Below are 26,786 nucleotides of genomic sequence, written 5' to 3' on the forward strand. Positions count from 1 at the left end.
TTGTTCGGCGTGTTGTACTAGCGAATAGACTAATTTAAGGTCCTTTCATTGCTGCAACAGCAGCATCTCATGCTGCTGTTGAGAGTGCCCGAGTGATTAGTTCTTAATGCGAGTATTGCGCCCAGCAAGGACTGGCCATTGAAAAAAAGCCGGTGTAGCTCGGTGAAATAACGCTTTTTAATTAAAACCTTTTGAATTTTAAGTTTTTCGGTAGCGCTGAGAACATTACTCTCGAGTTACTTTAAAATTAATGATATCGAGCAGGGATTTAACTCATGTAAAAAAAAAAAAAATACAATCTAAAGTAAAGAATTTCCATGAAACATTTAATAAGATTTTATATGTGCAGATCTACAGCAGCAAAATGTATTTCTTCAAGCAGGAAAACGTATCTAGGCTTTCTTCGCAAAGTGGACATTTTGTGATATTTAGTTGCTTAAATAACGCGACAGAAAAGCGCTAATTCAAATTAGAGCAAAGCGAAAAATTCTCTATGAACACATGTTCTGTACGAAAGTATGTGCGAGGCTGAGGTGCTCAAATAACCAAGATGATGTGACTATACAACAAATACAACAAAACAAGGGAGTCAACATTGATATCGAGCTGTGTTGACAACCGTTCTTTGGGTGTTATGCAAGATGGAGTGTATGGTATACAGACTTGTAAAGTTATGTCTCTCTGAATAAAGGACTCTGTACTTAGATTTCTCAGGATTGCTTTGGTTCCCCTCAGTCATCAACTTGGATGAAGGAAAGAACCGAGAGCGTGGAATTGATAGCCTGCCTTCAGCTTTAACTGGGACCGTACAATAAAGATCAGGGATATTTAGTATCTTTAAATAATTGCTTTAGTGCAGATAGTTGACACCAACAGTTTTGGCATAATTGCCTTTTTGTCATTCTGTTTAGGCGAAACTTATCTTGCATACGCTTGAAATACACTGGATGTAGACACAAAATGTGTTTGCATCCAGTGTATTAACGTAGGGGAAAAATGTCCCTGAATAATCTATTACGATTTTTTCCCGATTGCTGGGCATGATCGCATATCTTAATCTCAAGGGATATTATTTTAGTTTTTTTTCCTTCCTCCACTTTTGACTGAAATGTCTACCGTTTGGTTTTCGAAGCTAGATTTCTTCAATGTATTGGACATCGGGTTGATGTCTTTAAGTTGTAAACCGTTCACCTGAAATCGAGCAAGGATTTTCGAGTGAAAGGGTTCTATTTCACTCGAAATAGAACCCTTATTCGAAACTCAAACGGATGGTTGGATATTTATGCACCATTTTTGTACCATTAAATCTATTTTAGAACTGATAATTTTACGTGCTACTATCAGATTTATGGAACTAGCATAGAGATGATTTGACCACATATATTGCAAGATATCTAGTCAATTTCTCAGCACTGTTGTTTGGAATTGTTATGGCCAAGAAGCAACTCTAAAGCCACGTCTGTTACATGCATTTTTTTTTTTTTTTTCGGGATGAAAAACCCTGCTACCTCCGTATGATACTGACTAAATCCCTTTCAGTTTTCTTAGCACCAACTCCTCATACTGAAGATTGATTTACTTCTGAGACCCGTGTAACTTAGTCTTCATCGAAGATGCACTCTGGCTGGAAAGAGATTTAGGTTCGAATTCTGTCTGGGATATGAACTGCTTTTATAGGAACTTTTCAACAGGATGATACTCGAAATTAAGAGATAGCTCCTATTTGCGTCAGGCTGTATTTCCAAGCAACAACGGCATCATCTTAGCTAAATAACACCAGTAGGGTGTGATCCTGTAGAGGAAGATCGAGCAGTTGGATTGGATCGGATCTGAGGAAAAGTTTGATGCAGCCGTTGCTTAGGTAATAGAAGATTAACTGGTAATCTTACATGTTAACAGAAGAAATTAATACTGAGATTTTAATAGACAGGCCATTTACACAAATTATTCCTTCGTCCCTTGACTTCTCAGAGAAAAGGACTGGTTTGAAATGTTTCTCACATTGTGTGGCTGCAGTAACTGTGCGACATAACGAAAAGCATTACCTTATCCAATCAATGCATAATATTCAATCTGTTTCTGAATCGACATTTGCTACAGGATTAATACAGATTAATCCTGAAGCATATGCTGCTAATGTTTTAGGATTCCTTTGGGCAGTCTTTTTCCTCTGAAATATCATTGGTACACACAATTCTTAAAATAAAAAAAAATAAATAAAAAAAAAAAAGTGTGAGACTAAAATTTTCAAGATCACCGCTTACTATTTACTTTTGTCCTCCCATCGCCTTTACCAAATGCTGCACCATTCAATACGCAGTTGTTTAAAATGTTACTGTTTTCTTTTCGTTCATAACTTCGTTTCATGCAAAGACTTCTATTCGGTAAATTATCTTTTGAAATTTCTTGCGTGAGAGAGAGAGACCAAAAAATAAATGTTAGCATCAAACACACTCAGTTTAAAACAAATTCTTTAATCCCTTTGATAAAAAATATCCAACTTATGTACACATTGTATACCTGCAAGTATATACTGTAGATTAAAACAACGGCAAAAGTGCATTAATCGCTGTACAGTGAAGATACCTGCCACAGTTTGAGTTTAACGTCGATGTAGAGCACTTCGCTTCTTGATTTGAGAAAAATACACCACATGTATACGAAGTCCCTTCAGTGGCGAGTCCGTATTGGTCCCAAGCTGAAACGCGTTGATTCAGTACATACCAGTGTCGATATTAAGCTTCCAGGAGAAGCAGGCCATGAGCACGGCAGTTCCATTAGTCTCTGTAGTGTTTTTTCCCTATTAAATGAAACATCATTTGTACCTTAAGCATATAAAATATCGTAACAAGACCTTTCTGTTGACCTTGCTAGCATTATTTCCATTCAGAAAGAATTCGTTGAGATAAGATCTTGGTGAGTCAATGACGTGAAGACACCACTGGCTTGAAATAATGCACAAAATGAAACCTTTTACAGCCTCATGAACTGGATTTGTCTTTAACTCCGGCTACGAACACCACCGCTAACTAAAGAAGCACCAACATCAGCTGAAGTGCCGGTGAAGCTGTTCAGTTGTCACGTGCTGCGCACTGTTGGTTTCACAAGGCTGTGGAGAGGAGTTAAGGGACTGATGACTGCTTTTCTTCCGAGATATGAACACTGTTAGATGTTGATGCCCTTCGCGCTCGCGTGTACCCAGTGAAGAACTTGCAGCACTTGAATTACATCCGCACAGTCCTGAGGGAAGGACGAAAGAGGTTGTCTTTACTAATGCATCAGTTCCTTAAGTTCGTTGACCTTTACTCGGAAGACACTAACCTAAAAGAAATAAAAAGTATTTAGTTATTTTAATGCGGTGACTTACCACAACTAATTATATTCACTTTGCTATCAAAATGTATTAATGCTACGCTAATCCACTGATCCTGCAACATATTTAAGACTTTGTTCTGCTTTGCTTGAAGGAAGGGAGTATTTCGAGCATATTTGGCTTTGTTACCACTTGCGATGCAGACAGGACATTTCAGACAAGTTTATAGTAGGAGGCATTTAAGGCAGTCTTTACAAATGGTTATGAAGTTTCTTCCTACGCCGAATCAAAGTTTACTTTCAGACAGAAGTAGCTGATGAAGAACTAAGATTTTTTTTTTAAATATTTCTCTACTTAAACTGATTTAATTAATTTGTTCACATAAAAACTGCGTGCTTGCGTTAACATTTCCATTACTGTATTTAAAATCCAGAGATTGTCTTACAATAACAAAAGACTGCTATAGAAAAGTTGCAGCTGCATATTGATTACGTCACGTGTATTATGGTCTAAAAAGTATGAAGAACGCAGTAATATTTTTCATTAGATATGTGAAGAGCCAAAGGCTTCAATTTATTTTATTTATATTTTTCATTATTTCTACATAACAAAGGAAATGATTTCGTGCAGAGTCGTGAACATTGCCAACTATTATGTTAATTATAGTGCAGCTAATGTCTGCATTAATGGCTTAAAATGCTATTCTTGAATTTAATTAAATGCATGTCATTTTTATTTAGTTTTTTTTTTTCGGAAAAAAGTGATGCACTTTTAGTCGGTTTTTACATCACAACATTTGAATATCACGATTTTGCAAAACATCAGTATGTTTTCATCGATGCATTTCCATTGATGATGAAATCAGGCAAACCAAGCGATTTCCCTGCTAAGAAATGAGAATCTTATTATACTTTTCATGGCATATCGTTCAACAGTGTTGAAATTTTTATTATTTTTCTTCCCTGGTAACGTAAATAGATCTATCGTTCGAGATGCAGCCTCCCAAGAAGATGGAGATAAACTTGCCGCACTGCTCAGGATAACAAATCTCTAGTCGTTCATGTGCTTATGCGCAGTCGGCATTAATGTGATTTGAACCCGGAAAGACTTGGGTTCAAATCCTGTCCAGGACGCAAAGAACTTTTCAGTTTTGCTTGCGCTCTCAAAACAGGCCAACTACCAGAAGAAACACATCCAATTAATATGCATGAAGCACTGCGTCTCAACTTAGTGTTCTTTAGGCCATAAGTGCGATTAACCACCAACAGTTCCCTGCTGTAATTCAATGACAGAAATTGTCCCCATACATACACACACACACACACACACAGTGCTATGCAGCTAATTTGCATTAAATTACTTTGTTGAATAAATATTACAAAGGAGAGAGGTCTGTCTAGAAAATAAATCAAAGTCCGCTAAGATGCACTGATTTATACGTGAATGAATTTACATCCTAATTGGCTTGCTAAACTAACGAAGCTTACCGTCGCATCAAGGTTTTCTTTTCTGCTGCAACCTCAGAAGATAAGACGGAATTGATCGCGCCTTTTCCCGTGCATTTGTCGAACTCGACTCATTCCTCTGGGCGGAATGACCAGGTGTGTTTTCTGGCAAACTCTGCGGACTCGTTACAAGATGGCGCACTAACTCACGAATTTCTGTCTGTCCCAGTCGGTTGACATCGACACCAGAACCTAAAAAGAAGAAAACACATCTCACATCATACATTTAAATAATAAAAAGGTAACGAGATCATATAGTTTAAATCAAGTGGCCACAGATAATAAACGCATTCGCTTTATTTCGTATAACTTGAAAGGTCAACAGGCCATGCGCAATGCTATTTCTATTATTATGGACCAACTCCAAACTCCCTGTTTTATTCTTTATAGTAAACCCTTGTAAATAAAGTCTGCAGAAAGAAGAACAGAGACATCATTTCAAGTCGCATCCAGAATCAAACCCGAATTGCACGTGAGCATTTAAGCATAATGAACCCATATTTTCGGTAGTCTGAAGTAATGTTTCCCGATGATTTCAAAGCTGCCATCTTTCTTTGGCATTTCTCCCGTTTCATATCTGCCGTGTTGTGAATCCCCATATTTATTACGTAATCACGATTTTTACACATATAAACAAAATACGGAGAATGCATTTGTTTTTACTTCAGTAAACGTTAAGACGGGAAATGTATTCAAGTTTGTAAGCGTAACTTACAAAATTCCAAATTTGGCGTTCCCTTCAGATCAGGAAACGCGTCGCTTTTCCGTACAGATGCTTTCGTTATCACCAAAATACACCTGAAATGTGGACACACACACACTGGCGAGCACGGAGGTCTGACAGTTTTCGTTACTTCGACTTACCGCCGCCATAAGTTTTTCCCCGAGGTGACCTTGCACGAAAGACCCACATCTGGGGTGGTCTTTGGTGTTCGAATCTCAGCCTTGGAGTGGGCAATCAAGACCGCACAAGTGGAGACTAATTTGTCCATCAAAAGACAGAGCAGCAATGATATAGATAAGGTGCATTTAAGACCTTCGGATCTCTAGATCACGACACTAACACGGAACACCATTCATATCTTGGTGAGAATTCATATTAAGACAACGGTACTCGAAGCAGCTCTCTGAAGCTGAATTTGCTATTCATAAGATTAGTCAGAACTGAACTTTTTTCATATAAGTTGAATCAAAATTAATTGGCTAGTCTGAGGCGGCTGTGTGCTCAACTTTACGACAATCACCCTTTCAGCAAATTCAAATATCCCTTTCGCGTTTCCGCTAAAACAGCATGTTCACGTGAGACTTGGTGGCCAAGAAAATGAGCTATTTTGGTTTGATGTCACTTAGGTTTACTGGTTTACAAAAGTATTAAACTTCTGTCCAACCGTAATCACATGACAGTTAAAAACAACGAATTATTACTTTGATTTTTTATTCCCATGAATACTTCGAGTGTGGGTATGTGATTCCTACCGTTTCTTTTATGGTTATTCTTTCTGTGTTCTAATTATTTTATTAGCCTATACAGTAGAGTACTGCCCTGCCTCAATGAGTCCTTGGAGGTCTCACATAATATTAATACCATCGGCCTTACCACGCATGAAACATTTCAAAGTGAAGATCGCACAAATGTATCTTGTCCATCCTTTATGAACTTGAAAATTATTGTATATTTGTTAATTCAAATAATTCATTAAAAATTGGTTTATTCTTCTCCGAAATAATGATCGCTTCCGTATATATTTTTTACGATTTAACAAAATCACCAAGACTATAAATTCTCCATCGAACGGTATTTGAACTGGAAATCGAGGTGCCAAAAAGTCATTTGGGATTTGGTGAAACCATAAAGATTTAATCTTATTTGCTTGCCGCATCGATTCCATTAGTGTTTGGAGTGCGAGTGAGTGGAGGGGAGGGACAAAATAAATGAGTAGCCTAAATTTATTCACGCTTAACTATGCACCAATGGCTCACCATTCCAGACATTTTCATTTGTACTTTAAGTCATTTGTTAACTCTTAAGCTGGCGATTTTGCGGTTGCATTGGTTCACTGCTTCAGCAGTGCATCGTCCAGTAATCGGGCAGTTCGATTTCAGTCGAGGAAGACTGCAAATAAACGAGCGATCGGAAACAAATTGAACACCTATTCAGATATTGATGAATAGGTGTTCGAATAAACTGTCCGTAGTTAGTCTGACTCGTGTCCCGCCCCACCCGATTCTTTATATAAAGTAATAATTTCCGCTTGTGCAGTCGGTCTCTGATAAGACAGAATTCCTGTTTCAGTTTTCTCAAGGATTCTGTTTAATGAAAACACGAACCGATCTTTTTCAATAAAAAGCGGTTCATAATAATGATTGTCGTTTAAAATGAGATTCCATCTGCGGGATCCGATAATGAACACTAATTGTATGCCGAGCAACAAATGTCGCATCGCACTGCAAATTCCATTCCGTAATCTGCCTTGAGGCGAGAATGAGAAGCGGGAAAGAGAAGCAGATGACACGTCACACGTGCTCTCCAATCGTGTTCCTCTGGACGTTCAGGGAGAAACCTGTTCCGCTCTCACCTGCCTCGCACTGCTCGGTCGAGATGCGAAGCTTTCGACTGTCCCTCTAGGGAGGAAGGGATTTATAGAAGGCACGCAGGTGCGTTTCGACGGCCGAACATCTGGATAAGGTTCTCACGGTCTGATAGAGGCCACTGGCTTTAAAGGACTCATTACGGGAGGATAAAACAGGTAGCCCGAGTAGAGATCGTCCTGTGCTGAATGCAAATGACGAAATTCTGAACTCGGATGCCGAGATCATTGGCGCTCGCTTACTGACTGCCGTCATTAAAACACGGGGAAACAAACACCCACGGAAATTAAGAAAAATCTTAGGAGTAAACAAAATCTTCGTGTAATAATAATTTAAAAAAAAGTTGCTTCTGTACACAAGCAATTGAAATTATTAAAAACGAAATTTTGTCATTTATAATTTTAAAATTGCAGACACACTTTGATCCAACATTCCGTTTCGTGCTAAGTTGACGGCATCACGTGATTTATTTGCTGCCAGTGCTTTCTCGCCTAAACAAATATTAAGATCCAAGAGGTGGGGGGGGGGGGGGAGGTTGAATGTAGACTGCTGCGCAGGTGCTTTCACCAGCAGAAAACATCTGGAAAAAATACTTATGGTGATAATCTTATGTCTGAGGGGCTCATACGAACTCTCGGTGCTGATTATGACGAAATATCTGAGCTTCTTACAAACCTGAATAAAACGGTTAATTCTATCGCCATAGGTTGTTTGTTAATGCTCGTGCTCTCCGAGTCGTTCGTCATTTTGTAGGAGTGAAAATCAGTTTCTTCTAGTTAGAATCTTGTCACAGTCGTAGGAGACCACTTAACTCATCTGCAGTTGAAAAGTCATTGAGATAGCCCTTTGCATCCTCGACGGAAATCGAAATTATATCTTTTAATCAAAAATGCGACGCTGCAGGCCGTCATAACCTGCGGGGGCGGTTGGGTTGATATTTTTCTTGTTCCTCAACTGGAATTGGTGCTTTATGTCTTACCAATCTGGAAAGGTCTCGAGCCAAATGAAACTGCTATTATCTACGTAAGAGTAATCAGCTGACTTCAGTAATAAACTTCAACATTAAGCACATAAAACGTGACTGCGCTAATCTGTCTCTTTTCCCGCTCTCAACATTACTGTTATAATATGTCACACTCTGGAAAACAGTCATAACTAACGCTATTATTGCAGTTTGGTTCGCATATTTTTTTTTTCATTTCCCTCCCTCAATGAAATACATCCCGAATTCATCATTGGAAAGGTCTTTAATATATCTATCAACAGGAACTCTCCAAAAGATCTAAAATGTTGCATGTGCCAGGGGGAAAATGGCGAAAACACCCAGTACACGCTTTAAGATAGATACATCAACAAGTATCATGGCGTGATTAACAGAATGAGTTATTCCTTTTTTAAAGTCCTGCAAGCACAAGACCTCTTTGGCACAATCATGAGGACAACGCGATATTTTTCATTTGCTTCGAAGACCATGGGTTCGTATATCCCTGCAGTGCAAGAATTTTTTTATAAACACTTTCAAATGCAGGCGATTCGACAGTCTCATACTGGGTTAGAAGGTTTTTCCTCCCGTGAAATAAACCTGGAGAACTTAAGGACATAACCCACTTGTCTCATCCGCAATTAAAATGGAAAAACATATATAGCAAATGCAGCACATCTCTTCTTCCTGTATTGCACATAAAATGTGAACATCCAATTTTCTGTTGGATGTTCACAGTTAACCAACAACAGAAATATTTTCAATTATCAGAAATGTCTCGAATCCAAGTAATAAAGCAAATTCGAGCTTTTGTTTTCATGTTTTTTGAAGTTACTTTCAAATCAGTTCAAACAATGTATCTGAAACAATCGAGTTTAAATGCAACAAAGTAGAAATGCGGTACACTCAACTTCGTGAAAAGTGTGACAAGAAAGCAGCATTCTTTAGACAAGAGATGATTACGTGGAGAAAGGATCCCAAAGTAGTTTGCTATCACATAGAAAATAAAGTGCTGTACATCTCCGAAAATTCATCTCTTGCAAAGAAATTGCGACGAGAGTTCGATTCAGTTTTCGAACCGAAAACTGAATCGGACTGACCATTAAATGCTCACAAAAGCATCAAATAAGCAGTGCATTCTGCGTGAACCGCGAACAGTGGTCCGTGTTAAGGTGTCGTCCATCTAATATCTCTTCTTCAAGGTTACGGAGAGCAAAGTTCCCACATTCAGCCTTCTTACAGTCCCGTGTTATTTCAGCCAAACCAAGCGTAACTATCTACGTGCGTGACCTGTAATTACGACGATCCATTCATGTTCTTTGTTACAGCAACGATGGCTTCAATGGTATTTTTCCTTTCGCAGTAGGGAAGGTTGGGGGTGGAAGACAAAGAAAAGGCAGAACTGTCCCGCCGTAGATGTGCAGCGAAGAATATCGTCAGAACAGTGGACTTAAACAGCTTCCTGCCACTGCTTTTCTGCGCTGCTGTATACGCCCTCGCACCGCTTCCTCGAGGTGGTTAAGGACCGTTACATGAGGGAATTCTGGTTCACTGAAAGCCGCACTCAACCTTGAGGATTGTAAGGTTGAAGGAGCCGTTAAAGAAGAAGTTCTCGCCTCGATATTAAAACTGCACGCAACTATAAACTTGTACTTTTGTGTCAGTAATATTCGATCAATGCGATCGAACAGTTTAAAACCCAAATGTAAGAACTCACCCCAACCAAAAGGCCAGAGAAGTAAAAATTCAATAAGTTAAATGCCGTATAAATAGTCATTAACTGGTCCGAAATATTAAATCAGTTTCCTTAGATCCGCATGTTTTCTTAAATATGTTTGAGTAAGGTTGGTTACGGTCATTATATTGCGATCATCTTCAGCTCCACTCACTCCAAATGTCTCTAAAGAAACATTTCACATGCTAAGCTCACTTCTTACACACTTCATCCCGTCTGGGATGACAGTGCCGGAAATCCAACAAAATGAGATTACAAAAAGCACCTCCGAAAGGTTGCTTTCAACGATGGTTTTGCTATTTGACACCACACCAGATGTTAGTGAGAGAACGGACGTTACAGATTTCTTTGGTGCGTACATCCTTCACGAACAGTGAACATTGGCAGAAAGAAACGAAGGAAGCAGAAGATTTCCAACAATTATTTCCTCAATCCTACTGAAACTGCTTACTTTTAATGTACGGGAAACATCACCATCCGCTAGTAATGAACAGACTTTTCTAAGAACACTTTCTCCAGTGTCGAAAAAAATTTCCCCAGTACTCCGCTGTTATGAATGACACGTTCCTGCTAACAGATGGATGCAGTCCCTTTTCTCTCTCTTTTCTCATTCCCGTTCTGTTGTTGTTACGGTACTGACGTTAAAAGAACGACATTTCGTCTCGCACCAGAAAAACCGAATTCATTACGCTCTTCAACAAGTAATGACGTTGCTTAGCAACACTCCAGAAAGCGTCAGCTTCTCGCAACCTGTGCGACACGTCATCGCGGTCTCACGCTGAAAAGCACGGAGTAGGGCAGGTAGTGACACTTCGCAGCTGCATTGGTTATCACTGCAGACGCACTTTGAGCTGCGGTGTAATGCGATCTGCGATTTCACTCGCACGATTCGGTTATACTTCCAGACGGATTCCTATTAACACGCGCCACTTGCTACTCAACAACACCCACACCACGTAATTCTGCCCGCAGGTGGCTGTATTTGCACGAGCTTAATTGCACCCACAGGACTGCCCTGAGATGCTGCAGACTCCGAATGCTCAAATTTTGCTGCGACACTGAACCATCTGATCTTCGCGTGAAGCAATAATTTACTGAACGCGCCGTAATTGTGTAATGAAACTGGACCCAAAATCCACGCAAGTAAAATATTTTTATAATTTTATTTACGTTTGCACTGAATTATGAATGAATTCGACCTACCTTGCAAACACTGCGGCAGCCCCTTCGTTCTAAGCCTCGCGATTAGTGCGCTGTGGAGATGATCAATGTAGCGAATGGCTTCTTCGATCACAGTGACCTGCAACGAGATGTTAAAATCACGCACTCAAGGAAAATGACAGTTCTCTGCACAGATATCAATAAATAAAAAACTTCAAGGAAACTAAAATTTTAAAAGAACTTATTTACTTCACGTTTTATGACAGCAAAGAATGATTCTTTTCCCTCTTGTAATTCTTCCAGCGATGTTGCATTCTGAGTCCATAAGAAATTACTCAGCGCAAAGCGATAAAGTAAAACGCGTTTTTAATTATCACACGTTGCTATCCGTAGAAATAAGATCGTAACGATTTGATAAAACTTCCAAAGCGAGTTAGCCTCTCTTTCTGGTGGCACAGGTGATGTGCCCGAACGCTCAATGTACACTGTTCTTGGAATCACACGAATGAGAACTTCGTTGCACTCAAGCACTTGCCAATTGATAGTGGGAAGAACTAGGTGTATTCCTGGGACACGGATCCCAATTAGGGGTTCATAAATACGTGTGTCCTTCAAAATAATAAAATCCATTACGTATCACAAATCAAAAGCGCCCTCATTGCACTGATAATCAACAGATTAATTCAATTCGCTTCGTCTTGCAGGTTGTTCCCGGAATACCCGAGGACAGGGAAGCGTTTTAAGGCCAAAGAATGAAATTATCAAATACTCTTGACGGCCTAGTTTGAAGATTATTTTCTCCTTTGATTCGCAACTGTTTATATTCAACTCGATCTCGTCTAGAGATGGTGTGTCGCTCTATTAGGGTGAAAATATTTGTAAAAAAAAGTCTAGTAAATTTATTTCTTGTCCTTAACAAAGTTTTCAGAAGTTCCATGAGAACACTTGGTTCTGTTCTTGGCTCCTCCTTTAAAGTTAGTTTGAGTTAAATAATTTAAATTGCAGTGTAACAGAGAATACGTGCCTGATAGAGATGTTTATCGATATTCATTAATTCATCAAATGTCCCGCACACCGCGTACATGCGTACCCATAACGTAATCGTTTTCACGTCCTTTGTAAGCTGCACTGTACACATTGCATTGTGTTCGTTTTTTGTTTACGTATTACCGTTCAACAAAATATGATTTAAATGGGGACAAAGCAACATTTTTCATGAGACGTATTTCATCTTGTGTGAAAGTATCGAAGAGCAAGTACTGTTTATCCCTCCCCCGTACCACACTTCAAAGTGTTCCCTTAGTTGAGAGAATTAATCCGCGGAAAGCGTCCTTTCATTCACTACTCCTTGGCGGCTTCTGCTGAAGTGTTCCCATTCATCAAACACATCATCGTCGACAAAAACAACAACAAAGGTTGCTGAAAGGAACACAAGACTTACGGAGATGTTGAGAAGCAACGAAAAGGCAGACCAAGGATTAAAGAAGGCTTGTAAAATGTATTTCTTTGGTTATGCAGGAGTACAGTGTATAGAACTTTTGAATCATCCTAATATATTTATACTATTTAATTCTCTTTTAAATGTGCAAATAAGCTGTAGTATCCGAGAAATATTTCGGTAGGGGACGAATATATTAAAAAAATAAATAAATAAATAAAAGCCAAACTTCAGTACAAAACCGATTGCAATTGGTCTGATGCACACAATCCCGTTTATCATTGTTCAGTCCTGATAATTAAATCAACATACTCCAAACAATCCACATTAAGAATTAGATTTCACCCTAGGCAAGCTTTAAAATGTAATGATCAATTTCAATTTCTTTTGTCCACTGCACGTGCACTTTTCCGAATTGTGGCGACAAAACAGGGTGAGCCCCGACTAACAAGACCATAACACAGTGGTGCAGTGCGATATGCTGTGTCGTTCACAGTCGAAAGGAGATATTTAGTGATTTGCAGAGGTGACTGATCGACCCCACAATTTTCTTCCTTTCCTTTGGCTTCTGACGACAACTAATACGTATTTTGTCGCTGCATTCGTCTCGCTAGTTACTTGTAAGAAAGAAGCGCGGGTCGCAGTCGGAACTGTCGTCTGCTTTATTCTTGAAGTTGTTTTCATGCCAGTGGTGAAATTACGCAGTTTTACCCATTCACGGCTTCAAATGTTCATGCAAATCATATATAATAAATTATTATTATATAATAATAAAATAAAAGTCATATATAATAAACAAGAAGAAGAATTTCGTAAATTTGTGCTCTGTGTATTCGTTGCAGCTGAGCATTGTTGCTGGCTTGAAGGGTCTTCAGAAGCACGTTTAAGAGGAAGAAAAAAAAGCGTAATAAATTTAATTTAATCCTTTATCCAAGTGTGAGCAAACAAAGTTTGCGCCTGAAAGTATCTTCAGGACTGGGATAAGGTGGTGCAACGCCAGGGCGACTCCTTGCAAAGTTGGAGCAAGCTACCAACACTCCTATCTCAGTATCTCCCATAATGCAAAACACATCTCCTTGCGGATATGTCTAATGTTATGCATTAAGGGAAGGGCCACAACCCAGACCAGTTTCGACCTTTATTGAGGTCTCTTCAGTGGGAGCCAGGCCCAAGTGGAGATACCAGCCAGAAGCATTAGCAAGGTCACACTTGGATAAAGGATTAAACTAAATTTATTATATTCTAACCAAGTGAAAAATAAACTTTCAACATCTTTCTCTAAATCCAGAGTAATTTAATAAAATGGTGACACACCGTTTGGCAACTCCTATAGGTAGAGATGACCTGCTAATGCTTCTGCCTGGTATCTCGACTGGATTCATTCAATCCAATACCCTTGGAGGGTAATGGATGGCAATGCTTAGCTAATGAAGTTCTAACTGAGGCTTGGCTATTGCTGTTACCCTCTGGCCATGATCAGAGCTTTAATAGCTCAATAACACCTTATACCTACACTGTCCTTTACAGATAACGGGGAAGATGAAAAGCATTCTTGCTTCGCCCCTTTAAGCCAGTCCTTATAAGAATGGTATCTCGACTCGGGCCTGGCTCCCACTGAAGAGGCCTCAATAAAGGTCGAAACTAGTCTGGGTAGTGGCCCTTCCCTTAATGCATAACATTAGACATATCCGCAAGGAGATGTGTTTTGCATTGTGGGAGATACTGAGGAATGATAGTACCTTGCTCCACCTTTGCAACGAGTTGCCCGGTGTTGTACCACTTTACAAAAAGAGTCCTGAAGATACTTTCAGGCGCAAACTTTGTTTGATCACACTTGGATAAAGGATTAAACTAAAGTTATTATATTCTAACCAAGTGAAAAATAAACTTTCAAAAAAAGCGTAAAATAGCTGACTTCAGGCCCGTCTCGAAGAAACCGTTCTGTGTATACAGATGTTGAGTATTGTTGATGAATATCTCCCTCTGAGAGAGATCACCCTCCTCACAGAGGGAAAACACGGAACTTTCAAAACTCAATGACGAATAAGCGCACTTTTAAAGGTGTTATTTTATAGACCTGATTCTAAGTAAAAATTAATTCTCTAAAATACCACTTTTTCTTTTCTGCTGAAGAAAGGGTCTTAGGTTAGCATTCAGGTGGTTTGCCCTTGGAGAGGCGCAACGACTACGACAGTTCTGGTGTTTCAAGTGTTCTGGTGATATACTCCAGACCCGCTGGGGGAGGAGAGGAAACCAACAGCCCTTGTCAGCTCGTTTAAGCTTCCAGACACAAAACATGTGCGACAGGTAGTGGAGCATCGCGCTACGCTTAATCACAGTGTTTATGAACGATGTCTAGAGTATCTTGCGGTTCCTAGAAACTCTCGTGACCCTCACCTTTTTATTGAGGTCGGAGGGTAAAGCACTGCCAGAGCAGTTTGTTTCGTAGCTGAGAGCTAAAAGAAAGACAACACCTCCCTCGTTGGGAAAACGGATTTCAGCACTTTCGGGATCTTCAAAATGTTTACTCGTGGCAGGTGCGAAGGATCTTTGCTATCGCACTTCTAAGAAGTTCATTCCAGACTGAGAGATTCGCTCTATCCATGAAAGAAAGATCTTTGTGTGACTTGCTTTTTTTTTCTTCCTATTTTTTTAAAGAAACAGTAATATCAACTCCCAATTTTCCTGGAATTTGAAGGGAGGGGTTTCAGTGTCTACGAGTATTAAAAGGATACCCGAAATGTCATCTGCGAATTCTCTGCAAGCAAACACTTCATTGAACAAAGTTGATATTCAAATGCGCGAAAATCTCAATCTTTCATTTTCGCTCCACCTTCGACCTCTAGCTTAAAAGTGCGGTCGTGTTCAGCGAATTATTTAAATGGCTCTGCACTCGCGAAATTAACATTCAAACAATCGATTTTCTTCTGTCTCTTTCTCTTCCTTCCAAAATTGAAGTTCAGAAACTCTGAATGGACGATTAGCAATCGATCAGCACAGTCAAGATTTAGGCACCGCTTTAGCTTGAATTTCGAGAAAAACGGAAATAAAGGTTTCACACTACGAAATTTTATGAAACGTTCGGTAATCCGTTTTTAACGTTCAAATAGCAACTCAATGTGTTCCATGATGGTGGAAAAGAGAAGAAATCATTGATTGAAGGGACGGGTTTCGCAAAGGTGAAACCTTCGCATTTGCAAAACTTTGAAGGTCAACTTAGCATCTAAACACTTAGTAATGTTGATGCGAACTTATGAACGTGCTCAGATTGTCTGTCTGTCTCAATTGACGGGTCTGGCTTGATATTCGAATTAGTTACCTTCAGAGAACAAAAAGTGATCCAAAAGGACATAACTGACAATAACGATGCACAAGAGCTTAGCTGCCTGTAATAATCCAAGATACCAGCTCCGTTTCAAGGAATCGTCAAAATATAAATCACAAAGGAAGAAGGAAACCTCGTTGGTCAGACATGGCTGCAGGAGTGTCAGAGGCGCCCTCATTGAGTCGCATGAAATCGTTAAAAAGGTGTATAATACGAAGAGGTGGAGTGTATGATTTCACGGATTTCCCATATAGCAACCAGTCGATGTAGATGGACTCAAGAAGAGTGCAGAATCCATAATGAAAATAGGTAGCTCTTAATATTGCCCACTTTTCATTGGATACAAACTGCAGGAAGCTAATAACGCATTAAACTGTTTTTAATGAAAAATTCAGGTTTGTGTTGATTATTTAAAAGAAACTTTCTAAATTATATTATCATTCTTATAAGATATCATCAACCAACTGACAACAAACAAAAAGTGTACAGGAAACTGAGCTCTGTGTGTTCCTGTCATAGTTCGAGAGGAATATTTGGTTTCTTGACTCAAGGCGAGTCATTTGGAGTTATAGGGAGATGGCCGGGTTAGTTTCTTTTTTTTATACAAAAAAAAAAAACAACAACAGCAACAACAGAGAATTCACTTTGACAAACAGGATATCATTACAGAAATTTTACATTACAGAATCATTACACAAATATATATATATATATATATATATATATATATATATAGAATGGAAGCCTGACCTTCCAATAATATTATTTATAAAACCAAAATAAATTTTTAATTTTTAAAATTAATTTATTAATTTTAAAATAAAATTTTGAAATTAATAAATATTAAAAAGTTTAAAATTTTTAACAACCAACTCAGCTGTTTCGCTATGGTGTCCCTTATAGTTAAAGCAGTGAAGGTCAAGAAAATCTTCTAGACCTACCTTTGACACGTGTGGTTTTGCAGCTATCGATGGAACCATCGACCTTAATCTTTGGTATTCCTGCCGCTTCATCAGTCTTATCCTGTTCCTTCTTTCCTTTTGCTGTAATCTTGCCAAATGAGTCAAATGAGATCTAGTGCTGCTGTGTAATCTGGTCCACCGATGACTCTCGGCTGTTAGCGGCTTCTCAAGGTTCTTGCGTTCCAACATGTTTCAAGTACTTTCACATGTGTTTCCTACAAACCAAAAGAAAAGAGAAAATAGTAATATTATAAATAAATAAAATCGCTTTCGTTCAAACTGTTTAAAATAGTTAATTTTTGGGAATGGAGAAATAATAGCACGTAGTACATCTTATCACGTGTTTTTAAAAAACATATTTCTAATTGTATTTGCTTGATATGAAACGCCATTTGAAGAAATGCGTCAAACCAAAGTAAAATGAAAATCTATTTTTGAATTTGAGGTCAGTTACGCTGTGTTAGACGGATGCCGGTGAATCAGCACATTTCCTCTCCCACAATACACTTCGTCAGCCTCGTCGGTAGCACACCCGCTTTCCAATCAACAAACAAGTTGCGACATCAGGACCGTCGTCGGCACGGGCGTTTACGAATCTCTTTACGAGATGAATTTTATCACCGGGTGGGAACCATCACCCTGCTTAGTGGTGACCTGAAGTGGCTTTAAAAAAACGTCCACGTTTGATTCTTTAGAGCAGAGTTTCAACTTCAACCAACTAAATTGAAGTTTGGTCGGTCTATTCATCGTAGCTTTATCAACCGAAATGTAATGGCGGCATCCTCAGTAAAAGGTCATTTTTATAATTCCCTTCAGTCCAGACATGGGAGGTTATAAAACCTACAGAGTATTAGTGATGTGTGCAAAAAATCTTGATGAAATAAATTTCAAATTTCTTGATGCGTCTTTCAAGAATTCTTGAAATTTTATTTAGTTTTAGAGTGGGAAACTAAGAGTAACAAGAACTGAACAAAGGATATGCTCGAAGTAATATGGTAACAGCAATCTAAGTTCAACGCTGTGTATTGAATTTAGACAGCTTGTACTAGAAGAAGCTGAATGATTTTCTTGACAGCAGTAAGGAATTGCTCTGAACCTCTACTGATTTCGTCTCATATACGCAAGGTCTTCGATTGTTTCCCGCCATGCACTTCAGACCTTGAGGGTGTATCGCATTTCTTCATTATTGAAAACACATTATCCGTAATCAAAAGTAATGATGCTGCGCCATTCGCTAGTCTAATCGGAGATATTTCCCATTGTTTAATCAATGCCCCCTGAGCTTCAATAACTTTCCTGACTGAAGGTCGAAATTTTCTCTCCAAGTCCGTTAGTCACGGCTCGTTACACTTTCGCATCGTCTGCAAAACGGCGACCCATGCAACGTATCTCCAGAAACCAGTTAGTAGTAGGGTAGGTGGGTTCATTCCACGTTTTGCAGCTGAATAACGCGCCAGCGACTCCTTTTTAAATGGCCTCAAAGTAAACTCAATCTTTCATCAAATAAAGCTTTCAAAACAGCGACGGTGCTACGCTTACATTATTTTGAAAGACGCAAATCTTGACACATGAAATAAGAATGTGTGTTGGATTTTTTTTTTTTTTTTTTTTTTTAACGGGGTGGCATTTCAGCTGTTCTGAACTGTCATCAACTGTTCACACATCGTACAAACATCCTCGATATTTAAACTGATCTGTACGTTTATGCATTTACGGCCGCTGTTTTTAATCAAAACATTTTATCAGAGGTTATGTAGTTCGTAAGAAAACAACCACGAACAGACCAAAAAATGTAATTAAGAACATTTCTACCAGATGACGCGATTTTAAGAGGAGAGAAAGTTCTCCGGAAAGTGAAAACCACTCCACCCTCTTCCTTACCTGGCTAACTAAACCTAAGTTAACTGAAAAAGTCCCTCTCCCTTAATTCTCACTTCCTCGAGTATTCTTACCAAAGTGAGCGAAAGTTACCTTTCAAACCCAAGGGCTTTTGAATACGGCATGAGTGCGCACGCGCACCAATCAAAAAACAACACACCACGTAAGTACAGACAGGAAAATCTAAATTGCTACATCTCAGTAACGGGCGAGCAGGAAATTTACCCTCATTGCCCCCCCCCCACACACACCACCCTTTTTTAAATCTTTCTATGCATCTTAGTTTGTGAAAGCCTTTGGGAACATTTTTCGTTCAACATGACGACCGCCAGTTAACATACCGTCGTTGGATGCACTTATCTGGCCAGCATCCCGCATCAGGATTCCACGCACGCAACTGACTTTTTCTTCAAACGATGTTGCACTACGAACGGGGAATTGTTGTGTGGAAAGAGACACGGGTCTCTTGCGTAAGACTGCTAAATCATGAGTACCGAATTTTCCCAAATGGTTGCACATCCGTCGGAGTTCATCCTCCCAGTCACTACAAATGCACGAGTCCGTAATAGAAGGAGCTTCCGACTTCTACTGGCAAATTTCAAAGTTGCGATGATACACGTGGTCATAAGTTCTCCAAGCATCGACAACCCATCCTTTCGATCCGAAAACGGCATAGCACGATTCATTGCTCCATATCACGTACTTCGGATGTTCTTTACAGCAGTGCATTCTTGATATTTGAACTATGTGCACTTCCGTACAAACCCAATATTTAACTCTTTACGTAATTAATATAATTACGGCTATTAATTAAATTAATAGCCGAACCCCTGTCCCAGTTTCCACATAAGGATATTCTTCCCCTTCGTTCCCCCCTCCCCCCACAAAAAATGTGACCCTAAACAAAAAAAAAAAAAAATATATATATATATATATTATTAATAGTAACCCGCGTTAAAACGCACCCCCATGTTCCCCCCCTCACTCTCTCTTCCCCCCGTTTATAAACAACCTTCAGCAAGATCTTGGAATTGGAAGGCATCATATAACCAAAAACAAGGTATGTACAAAATTTTTTCCACCTCTTTTATTCTGCCATATTGCCTTCTATACTCACCCATAATGCCTTAAAAATATATATATACCCCTTTTTTGAGTAATGTTAGCCAGTGTATTAAAATAAGGGACACTCCTAAACAAAAACAGGCTATAATAGCCGTAATTATATTAATAGTGTTTAAGAGCAGTAACATGGGAATTTTCCCAGAAACTATACTTAATTACTCTTTACGTAGTTTCCTACTTCTGCTCAACTCTTGCATGTTGGACTGCCGAGATTTTCGTTCTACCCTTCCGAGCACCGTTTCCGTGGTTTCAGCTTCCGATGTGTTTACTGATCGATAATGTTGCTTGCTGTTGATTTTGAATGAAGTAATATTTTACTAGTGTGACGAACGGACAGGCCTCTGATACTGCATTCTGTACACACCTCTGCAGATGTCCGTTAAGTTTGTCTTCGGGTATATTTCTCCTACATAGCACAGTAAAGTCGACGACAGAACTTTACATACCAGGGCGTTTCACTTTAAAAATGGATGTCTTATTTCAAGATGGTTGCTTGTCTTCCTGCTCTTCACATGCAATTCATCGAAGCCACGTACAGCCGTTTAATATCGTTTCCGTTTTTCCTTCCGTTAGGTGTGGTAGATGGGGTGTGTGGAATGGGCATCCGTATTAAGAACGATGTAACATAAATTAGATTAAATGAATTGCTTGAATGGACAATTGCTCAACGCAAACGAAACGAAACTACTGTAGCTTTTTCTCTCGGTTAGTTACAAGTACACACACACACACACACACACACACACACGCGCGCGTAAGCAATTATTCTCATCTTCTAATCTTTTACTCGATCATAAGCAACTGTTGAAGCTTCAAAAAATAGACACAAATTCATTTAGAAAATTACAAGGCAAATAAATAAAATTGAACTTTATAAATAATTCTTTTTTTTTTTTTTTTTTTTCCTTTGTGATATTGGGAAAAAGACGTGAGGGGTTTGAAGCTCGGGAACTTTCTTGTAGGCATGTGAATTACAAAAATCTCAGAATAAAATTACAAAAAAAAAAAAAAAAAAAAAATAGTATGACATCAAAGGATTGACCCTAATAAAAGCAAGGAAGCTTATTATATCAAGCTAATTATATACTACTTAAGAAATTGGTCTTTATTTAATTAATTTTTTATTTTATTATTATTAATTTTTTTTCACATCACGGATTTAATGATTTTTCTTCTTTTTCGTTAGACATTGAATTATACAAATTTCGAGAAAGAAGGAAAATTAGCTGTTCAAAGTGATGGTCAGCTTCGGATTAGGAAATAACTGGCAGTTTAAAAAATACATGAGTGAGTGGGGAGGCGAAGTTGATACATATAGCGACGGGCTTTTTGAATTGTTAATTATGATATCGTAAGTATTCCGCAGTTCAAGATTTTCTCTTAGCAAGCAACTGAAGTTGACCAATCTCCGTTCTTTAGAATCAGTATATAAAAATAAATAAATAAATAAAAAGAAGAATAAAAGAAACAGAAAAAAATGTGCACTACGGTACTTGTTTCGAAGAAACTCACTTGAATCCAGTGTCTTCCGTTATTTCGATACCTCGTAATTGTTGAGACTTTAGTTCATCACATGACCTCACAGGATTTCGCTTTTTTTTATACTTTTTTAAATGCGAATGAGTTTTGAGTAGAATGAAAAGGGAAGCTCGAACATAGCGGTTAAAAAGTAGAACAAAAGAACCAAACTCCTAAAAGGGCGATTCATTTTTTTGCAGAGCTAGTTGCGATGAGGAAACACTTCGGCGTGCGAACGCCTTCGTACATCAGCGCTAATCTGACAGCATGAGCACATTGAGCAAAAATGTCACCTTCATACGAGCCTGACATTTCGAAATTAAAGGCAAGTCGAATTTGGCGAAACAAAATCCAACTGCGCGCAGAAGTAGTGGTGGATGAAACGGTGCCTTCGTTCTGACGTATCGTAACGTATAAACTCTCCCCACTCAAAAGATCAGGCATCACCAGGAAAATCTCGTGGAAATTTAATTTCTCTTCGTTTGCGTTGTTACCAACATTCGGCTAATCTACCATGAACGCACCATATCAAATTTATCAAACTTTTCTGTGAAAATTAAGGGAATATTACGCTTAGATGTACACCATCTGTAGCCAGCATACGCCCTTGTGTTCTTTCGCATATTTGAAGAGGACTAATTCACTTCCAGTAAATACAGGAAATAACTCTGCTTGTTTTCAAGGTTGGCCGAAGCCGATAAGAAATATTCTCTTTGGGGAACAAAATCTAACTAACGTCAACATGTTTATTAAAACTTTGAACAAGATCCTCCGCCAAATAAAGGAGCGGTGAGATTTTCCAGTCGTGAGATGGAACAGTTTTTTTTTTTTTTTTTTTTTTGGGGGGGGGGGGGTAGATTCATTACTACCGAATAGCTCTTTACAGTGTTTCGATCCTTCTGGGTATTAAAGAGATGTGCTTGAAAATAATCAATATGAATACTTTTCTAATATTCCTTCAACGGAGATACTTTAGGTTTGTATAGGGTATACGAGTTCTTGGCCCGTCTCTGCTAACATGGCAATAAAATTAATTGGTTTCCAATCCCGTGATCCTTAGAAGCAACATTCTGCACACACCGACACCCGTCCTCACCGATTACACACACAATCTTTCAGATATGGAAATGCATGAGAAGCGGAACTATTCCAGTACAACACGTTATATATTTCCTAAATAACTGTTTTGCAATTTCAGTTTGTTTCATAACTGGGTACTCTTTTCCGCGAAATATAAATAAATAAAAAAAAAATGTAAGAATGTTTATAACATCTCGACTCCCGATTGGCGAGGTTTGTGACGACCATTTACTTCTTTACGCAGAATGAAGTAAAAATATTATTAATATTTGAAGCCTGGTTAGTAACTAGGCTTCAAATATTAAGAAGAACGCTGTCAGTAAAAGACAGTCATTAGAATTGCAGTGTTTTGCTAGTAGGTGATTTCAAGAATAATCTCGTAAATATGCTAACATTCCTTTCAGGGGTGTTCAGCTCTGTTTAATGCTAACGGCTTTCTCTGGTTAGACTTTGATCTCCTTTGTTGCTATGGTTACTCTGCTTGGTTACTATGGCAACCTTTTCTGTCGTTGTTCAACGTGTGTTCATTTGGAATTCCGAAACGTGCAGTGTTCATCCCCCCCCCCCCACACACACATACAAGGAGAGAAGGGATTGTGTTATTTCATTCTGTCAACACACTCCCTTCCCGAAGTACGCACCCGAGTAACAAATCCTTCTGATTCTGTACTCCAAAAGATGTTTAAGCATGGAACTTCAATAAGAATGTGTGTGTGTGTCCCCTACAGTATGTTCAAGCCGTGCCGAATAACTCAATTATATATTTTTATTTTCCCATGCAACAAAGAAATATTTTTAAGATTAAAGCGCAGCACACTTTTTAGGATGATTCAATTAGAAAAATGATTCCATTAAGAAAAAAGTTCCTTCTTTTCCGAAGCTTGGGGATTTTTAAAAACCCAAGTTTCAGAAAATAAATTAAAAAAAAAAAACAGTTACCTTCTCTGACTCAAGCAAGAGGAAGATGCGAAACTCGCTTAACTTAACTCATAAAACCAGTTCTGCCGATGGGAGCACTCTGCGCTTCTGTTTCTTCTTTATTCAACGAAATTCGCAAATAAACAAAACTTCAGAATACCCAACACTCATTTCAAAGCGTCCAAACCGGGGAACTTCGATGTTGCGGAGACTTAATCGAGTCTTCCTGTTCTTAACACTTTCATTGCCAAGTTGAAAATTGGAATTTTGTGTGGTGGCCAAATTTTTTTTATTTTTTTATTTAGTTAGCGACGTCTACTCGATAACGCGTGATCGGCCGTTCGGTGAGAACTCGCACCGCGCGATATTGCGTGATTGGCAATGAACGTGTTCAACAAGAACTCCCTTTCTCTGTCGTTGCCTTAGTTAATAAGCAAATCTCCGGCTACGATGAATTTTTTCTTCTGATAGCTTTAACCTCCAATCTTTCTTGCCATATATATATACATGCGTATCAATCTCCTCGGATCCAAGGAACTAAGTTGTCTACTGACGCTTTCTTTGCTTTACTTCCGAACAACCGCGTACAAACAGCATATCCACCCAACTGCAAGATTCACTTCTCGCATGCCGAGTGATTTCTCCTCGGAGCTTCTTCAACACCGATGACTGCACCAGTGCCCAATATCCTATCGATTCGCACATTTGCAGAGCTTGTGCTGAATACATTTCTACGAATATTTTCAGTTCACAGTCGCTAATCATCAGAACTGCAAATCAGCAATTCTCTTCGTTCCTTTTAATCGGTTGAAACGCGAACCAGCTACCGTGCATTCACAGTTCAAAATAATTTGAAAAATAAAGTTTCTTTTTTGCAACCCCCATTTCCCATTGCATCCCCAAGAAGTACAGTTCACCGAAATCTAATATTAACAAGTTTCTTTAAACTGTCACTTGTACTGGTATTTAGCAGCTTGTGTGAGATTGCCACAAAAGGCGTGTCTGTCGCACTGTTTTCGAAAACGCAGAATGCTTTCAAAATGGACCTGACATTAATTATAAACGGGTCATTCTCTTAATGCAGTTTTCGCATCCCCAAATACTATTTCACTAAATAAAAAGCTTTCCCTTTTTATTTCTATGTACTGATACAGAAATAAAGCACGCGGAAGGGCCCCCTTATTAACTGATCACATGTGCAGCTTGCGGCGTTGACGCCAGTGAGCAGAGCAGACAGAATCAAAGTTGTTGAGTAACATTTTGAAACGGTCAAGGAAAACGTTGATCGTTCCCATGCCACCCAATTTGCTTCGGCACGACATCGCATTTTTCTTACGTATGCACACTTCTGCTATGATGAACTCGCAACGACGGAGAGCAACTGTCTGTTAATCTTTTGAGGCATTTCAGGGGAATTCTGAGATTAAAAAAGAGATAATACAACAAATGTAATTTGAATATTCAAGATGTTTACACCTCGCAGTGTTTCCTAAATTTACAAATCTATGAACTGTTTTCTGAAAGGTCAAGGCACCTCGATAAGTGTGTGATTAATTACGTAGGTAAGACGTGAAAATGTTCCTGGTATATCTGGATGAGTCTTCTTCATTAACCAGATGGTGAAGTGTAGAGATACTTATTCTTAAACAGGATGGTAAGAAACTATTAATTGCCTACAGCTTGTAAAATTCAGTGCTCTTTCCTATAATCTCTCCCTGCATTATCGTCCCCCAGAACTAAACGCTCCCTGATATCAGAAAGTTCTTACTTACTTAGTCACACGGAATCTATCCTCTTGGACTGACAAAGCTCGGCGTCGATCCCCGCCCACGGAACAGCCTGCGGTGAGGAATGCCGAAGAACGCACTGAAACCAAGGAACACAAGTAAACAAAAGCACTTCCAAAGATTGAAGTCGAGTTAGAGCCCATGCACGGAACGTCGAGAACCCCACGACTAATCACGAGAGAACAGTGATAAACAGCGAGCGAACTGAACCCCGCGAACCGATGCACTAACGTAAGTATCCGTCAGATATCCAGGGTTAGTGACGTCAGTGGCGGAGCGATACACGCTGGCACAGTTCGAGGAAAACGCGGGCAAGCCACCAGTAAAAGCAGAATCTCATTAAAGAATGCCTCGAGTCCGGAAGATCCAGTTGGACCTAACAGAACTTACAATGAAGTAAGATGTCGCACCCTTGCGGATTTTCTCTAAAACCTTTTCGCGGAAACATCTTTCTCGCGTAGGGATACGCTTGTGCATAGTGCACAAGCACAGGTGCTCAGCAGAGGGTGACATACGGAACGAGCTCGCTAAGCCAGTCGTTCAACGACGACTTTCGTTTTGACGACGACACCATATGTTGACCGTCACTGGGGAGAGAAAGAGAAGACGGAGATGTATTTACACAAATGCACACCAGGACGGAGCCGCGTTCGCGAACTGCTGTCAGATCAGACACATATGGCCAGCGGTGGCAGCGTGGGAAAGACCACACGATGGCCGTTGGGTGCTAATTGTTTGAGCCTGCTGCTACCAATTACAACTCGCGCACGCGCACATTTTTCAACAAAGTAAAGAAAATTTGTTGTTTATGGATACAATGGATATTTCACCTTAAATTTATCAAAAAGGATTAAATATCCATTTAATACACAGTTTGATAAAAGGATATTCCTTCTAAAAAAATCTCAACTCTGTCCTTAGTCTGGCTCGCGCAGCATTTCTAATTGACCTTGAATTGCTTTAATACTGCGCCACTTAAAACCACGGTATCTGAGGAGCTCTTATTTCGCATTTGATGGCTGCTTCTAGAGATCAACTGAACTCAGTACGGGTTCGAACCAGTTAGTTTTCATAGGAGCCAGGTCGAAACCAAGAATAACTTAGAATTTTTTTTACACTTATGTAATGCTCTTCAGACAACCTAGAAAAGACGAATTAGATAAGAATTTTTATATTTCATGCAGATTAATGCTTTTGGGAATAACTTTCAACATGGCATATCGGTTCACTCTTTTCAAGCTTTGTTTTGCTCTGTCCGTAATGCTTTAGTCCCTAGTAGTGTCTGTCGTAAATCTCCTTCCAATTGAGAAGTTTAGTTTCGACTACACCGTACTCAAAAGAATTAAAAGAACGTGTCAATGATATCGCTTGTCCTAAGATATAGCTTTGTACACTTGCTGTGCATGTGTACAAAGCTATATCGTGGGCATTTGCTTTGCATGAAAATAAACATGGCAAATCTTTTTCTTT

The 26,786-nt window shown here is 39.1% G+C and overlaps 1 protein-coding gene across 1 annotated transcript; it reads right to left on the bottom strand.

Moving 5' to 3' along the window:
- Nucleotides 1–2,454: 2,454 nt before the first annotated feature.
- On the bottom strand, nucleotides 2,455–25,472 carry LOC150101252 (uncharacterized). Its single transcript, XM_090402015.1, has 5 exons — nucleotides 25,302–25,472; nucleotides 16,990–17,225; nucleotides 11,328–11,424; nucleotides 4,801–5,010; nucleotides 2,455–3,321 (listed from the first exon to the last, which is right to left on the bottom strand). Exons 2-4 carry the CDS (start codon nucleotides 17,197–17,199, stop codon nucleotides 4,808–4,810), a joined length of 510 nt encoding a protein of 169 aa, XP_090258141.1. The 5' UTR covers nucleotides 17,200–17,225; nucleotides 25,302–25,472; the 3' UTR covers nucleotides 2,455–3,321; nucleotides 4,801–4,807.
- Between the last annotated feature and the right edge of the window lie 1,314 nt (nucleotides 25,473–26,786).

Source organism: Typopeltis vanoorti, chromosome 12 (genome assembly GCF_054136105.1).
Source record: "Typopeltis vanoorti isolate ZY-2024b chromosome 12, IOZ_Tvanoo_1.0, whole genome shotgun sequence".
Taxonomy (NCBI): domain Eukaryota; kingdom Metazoa; phylum Arthropoda; class Arachnida; order Uropygi; family Thelyphonidae; genus Typopeltis; species Typopeltis vanoorti.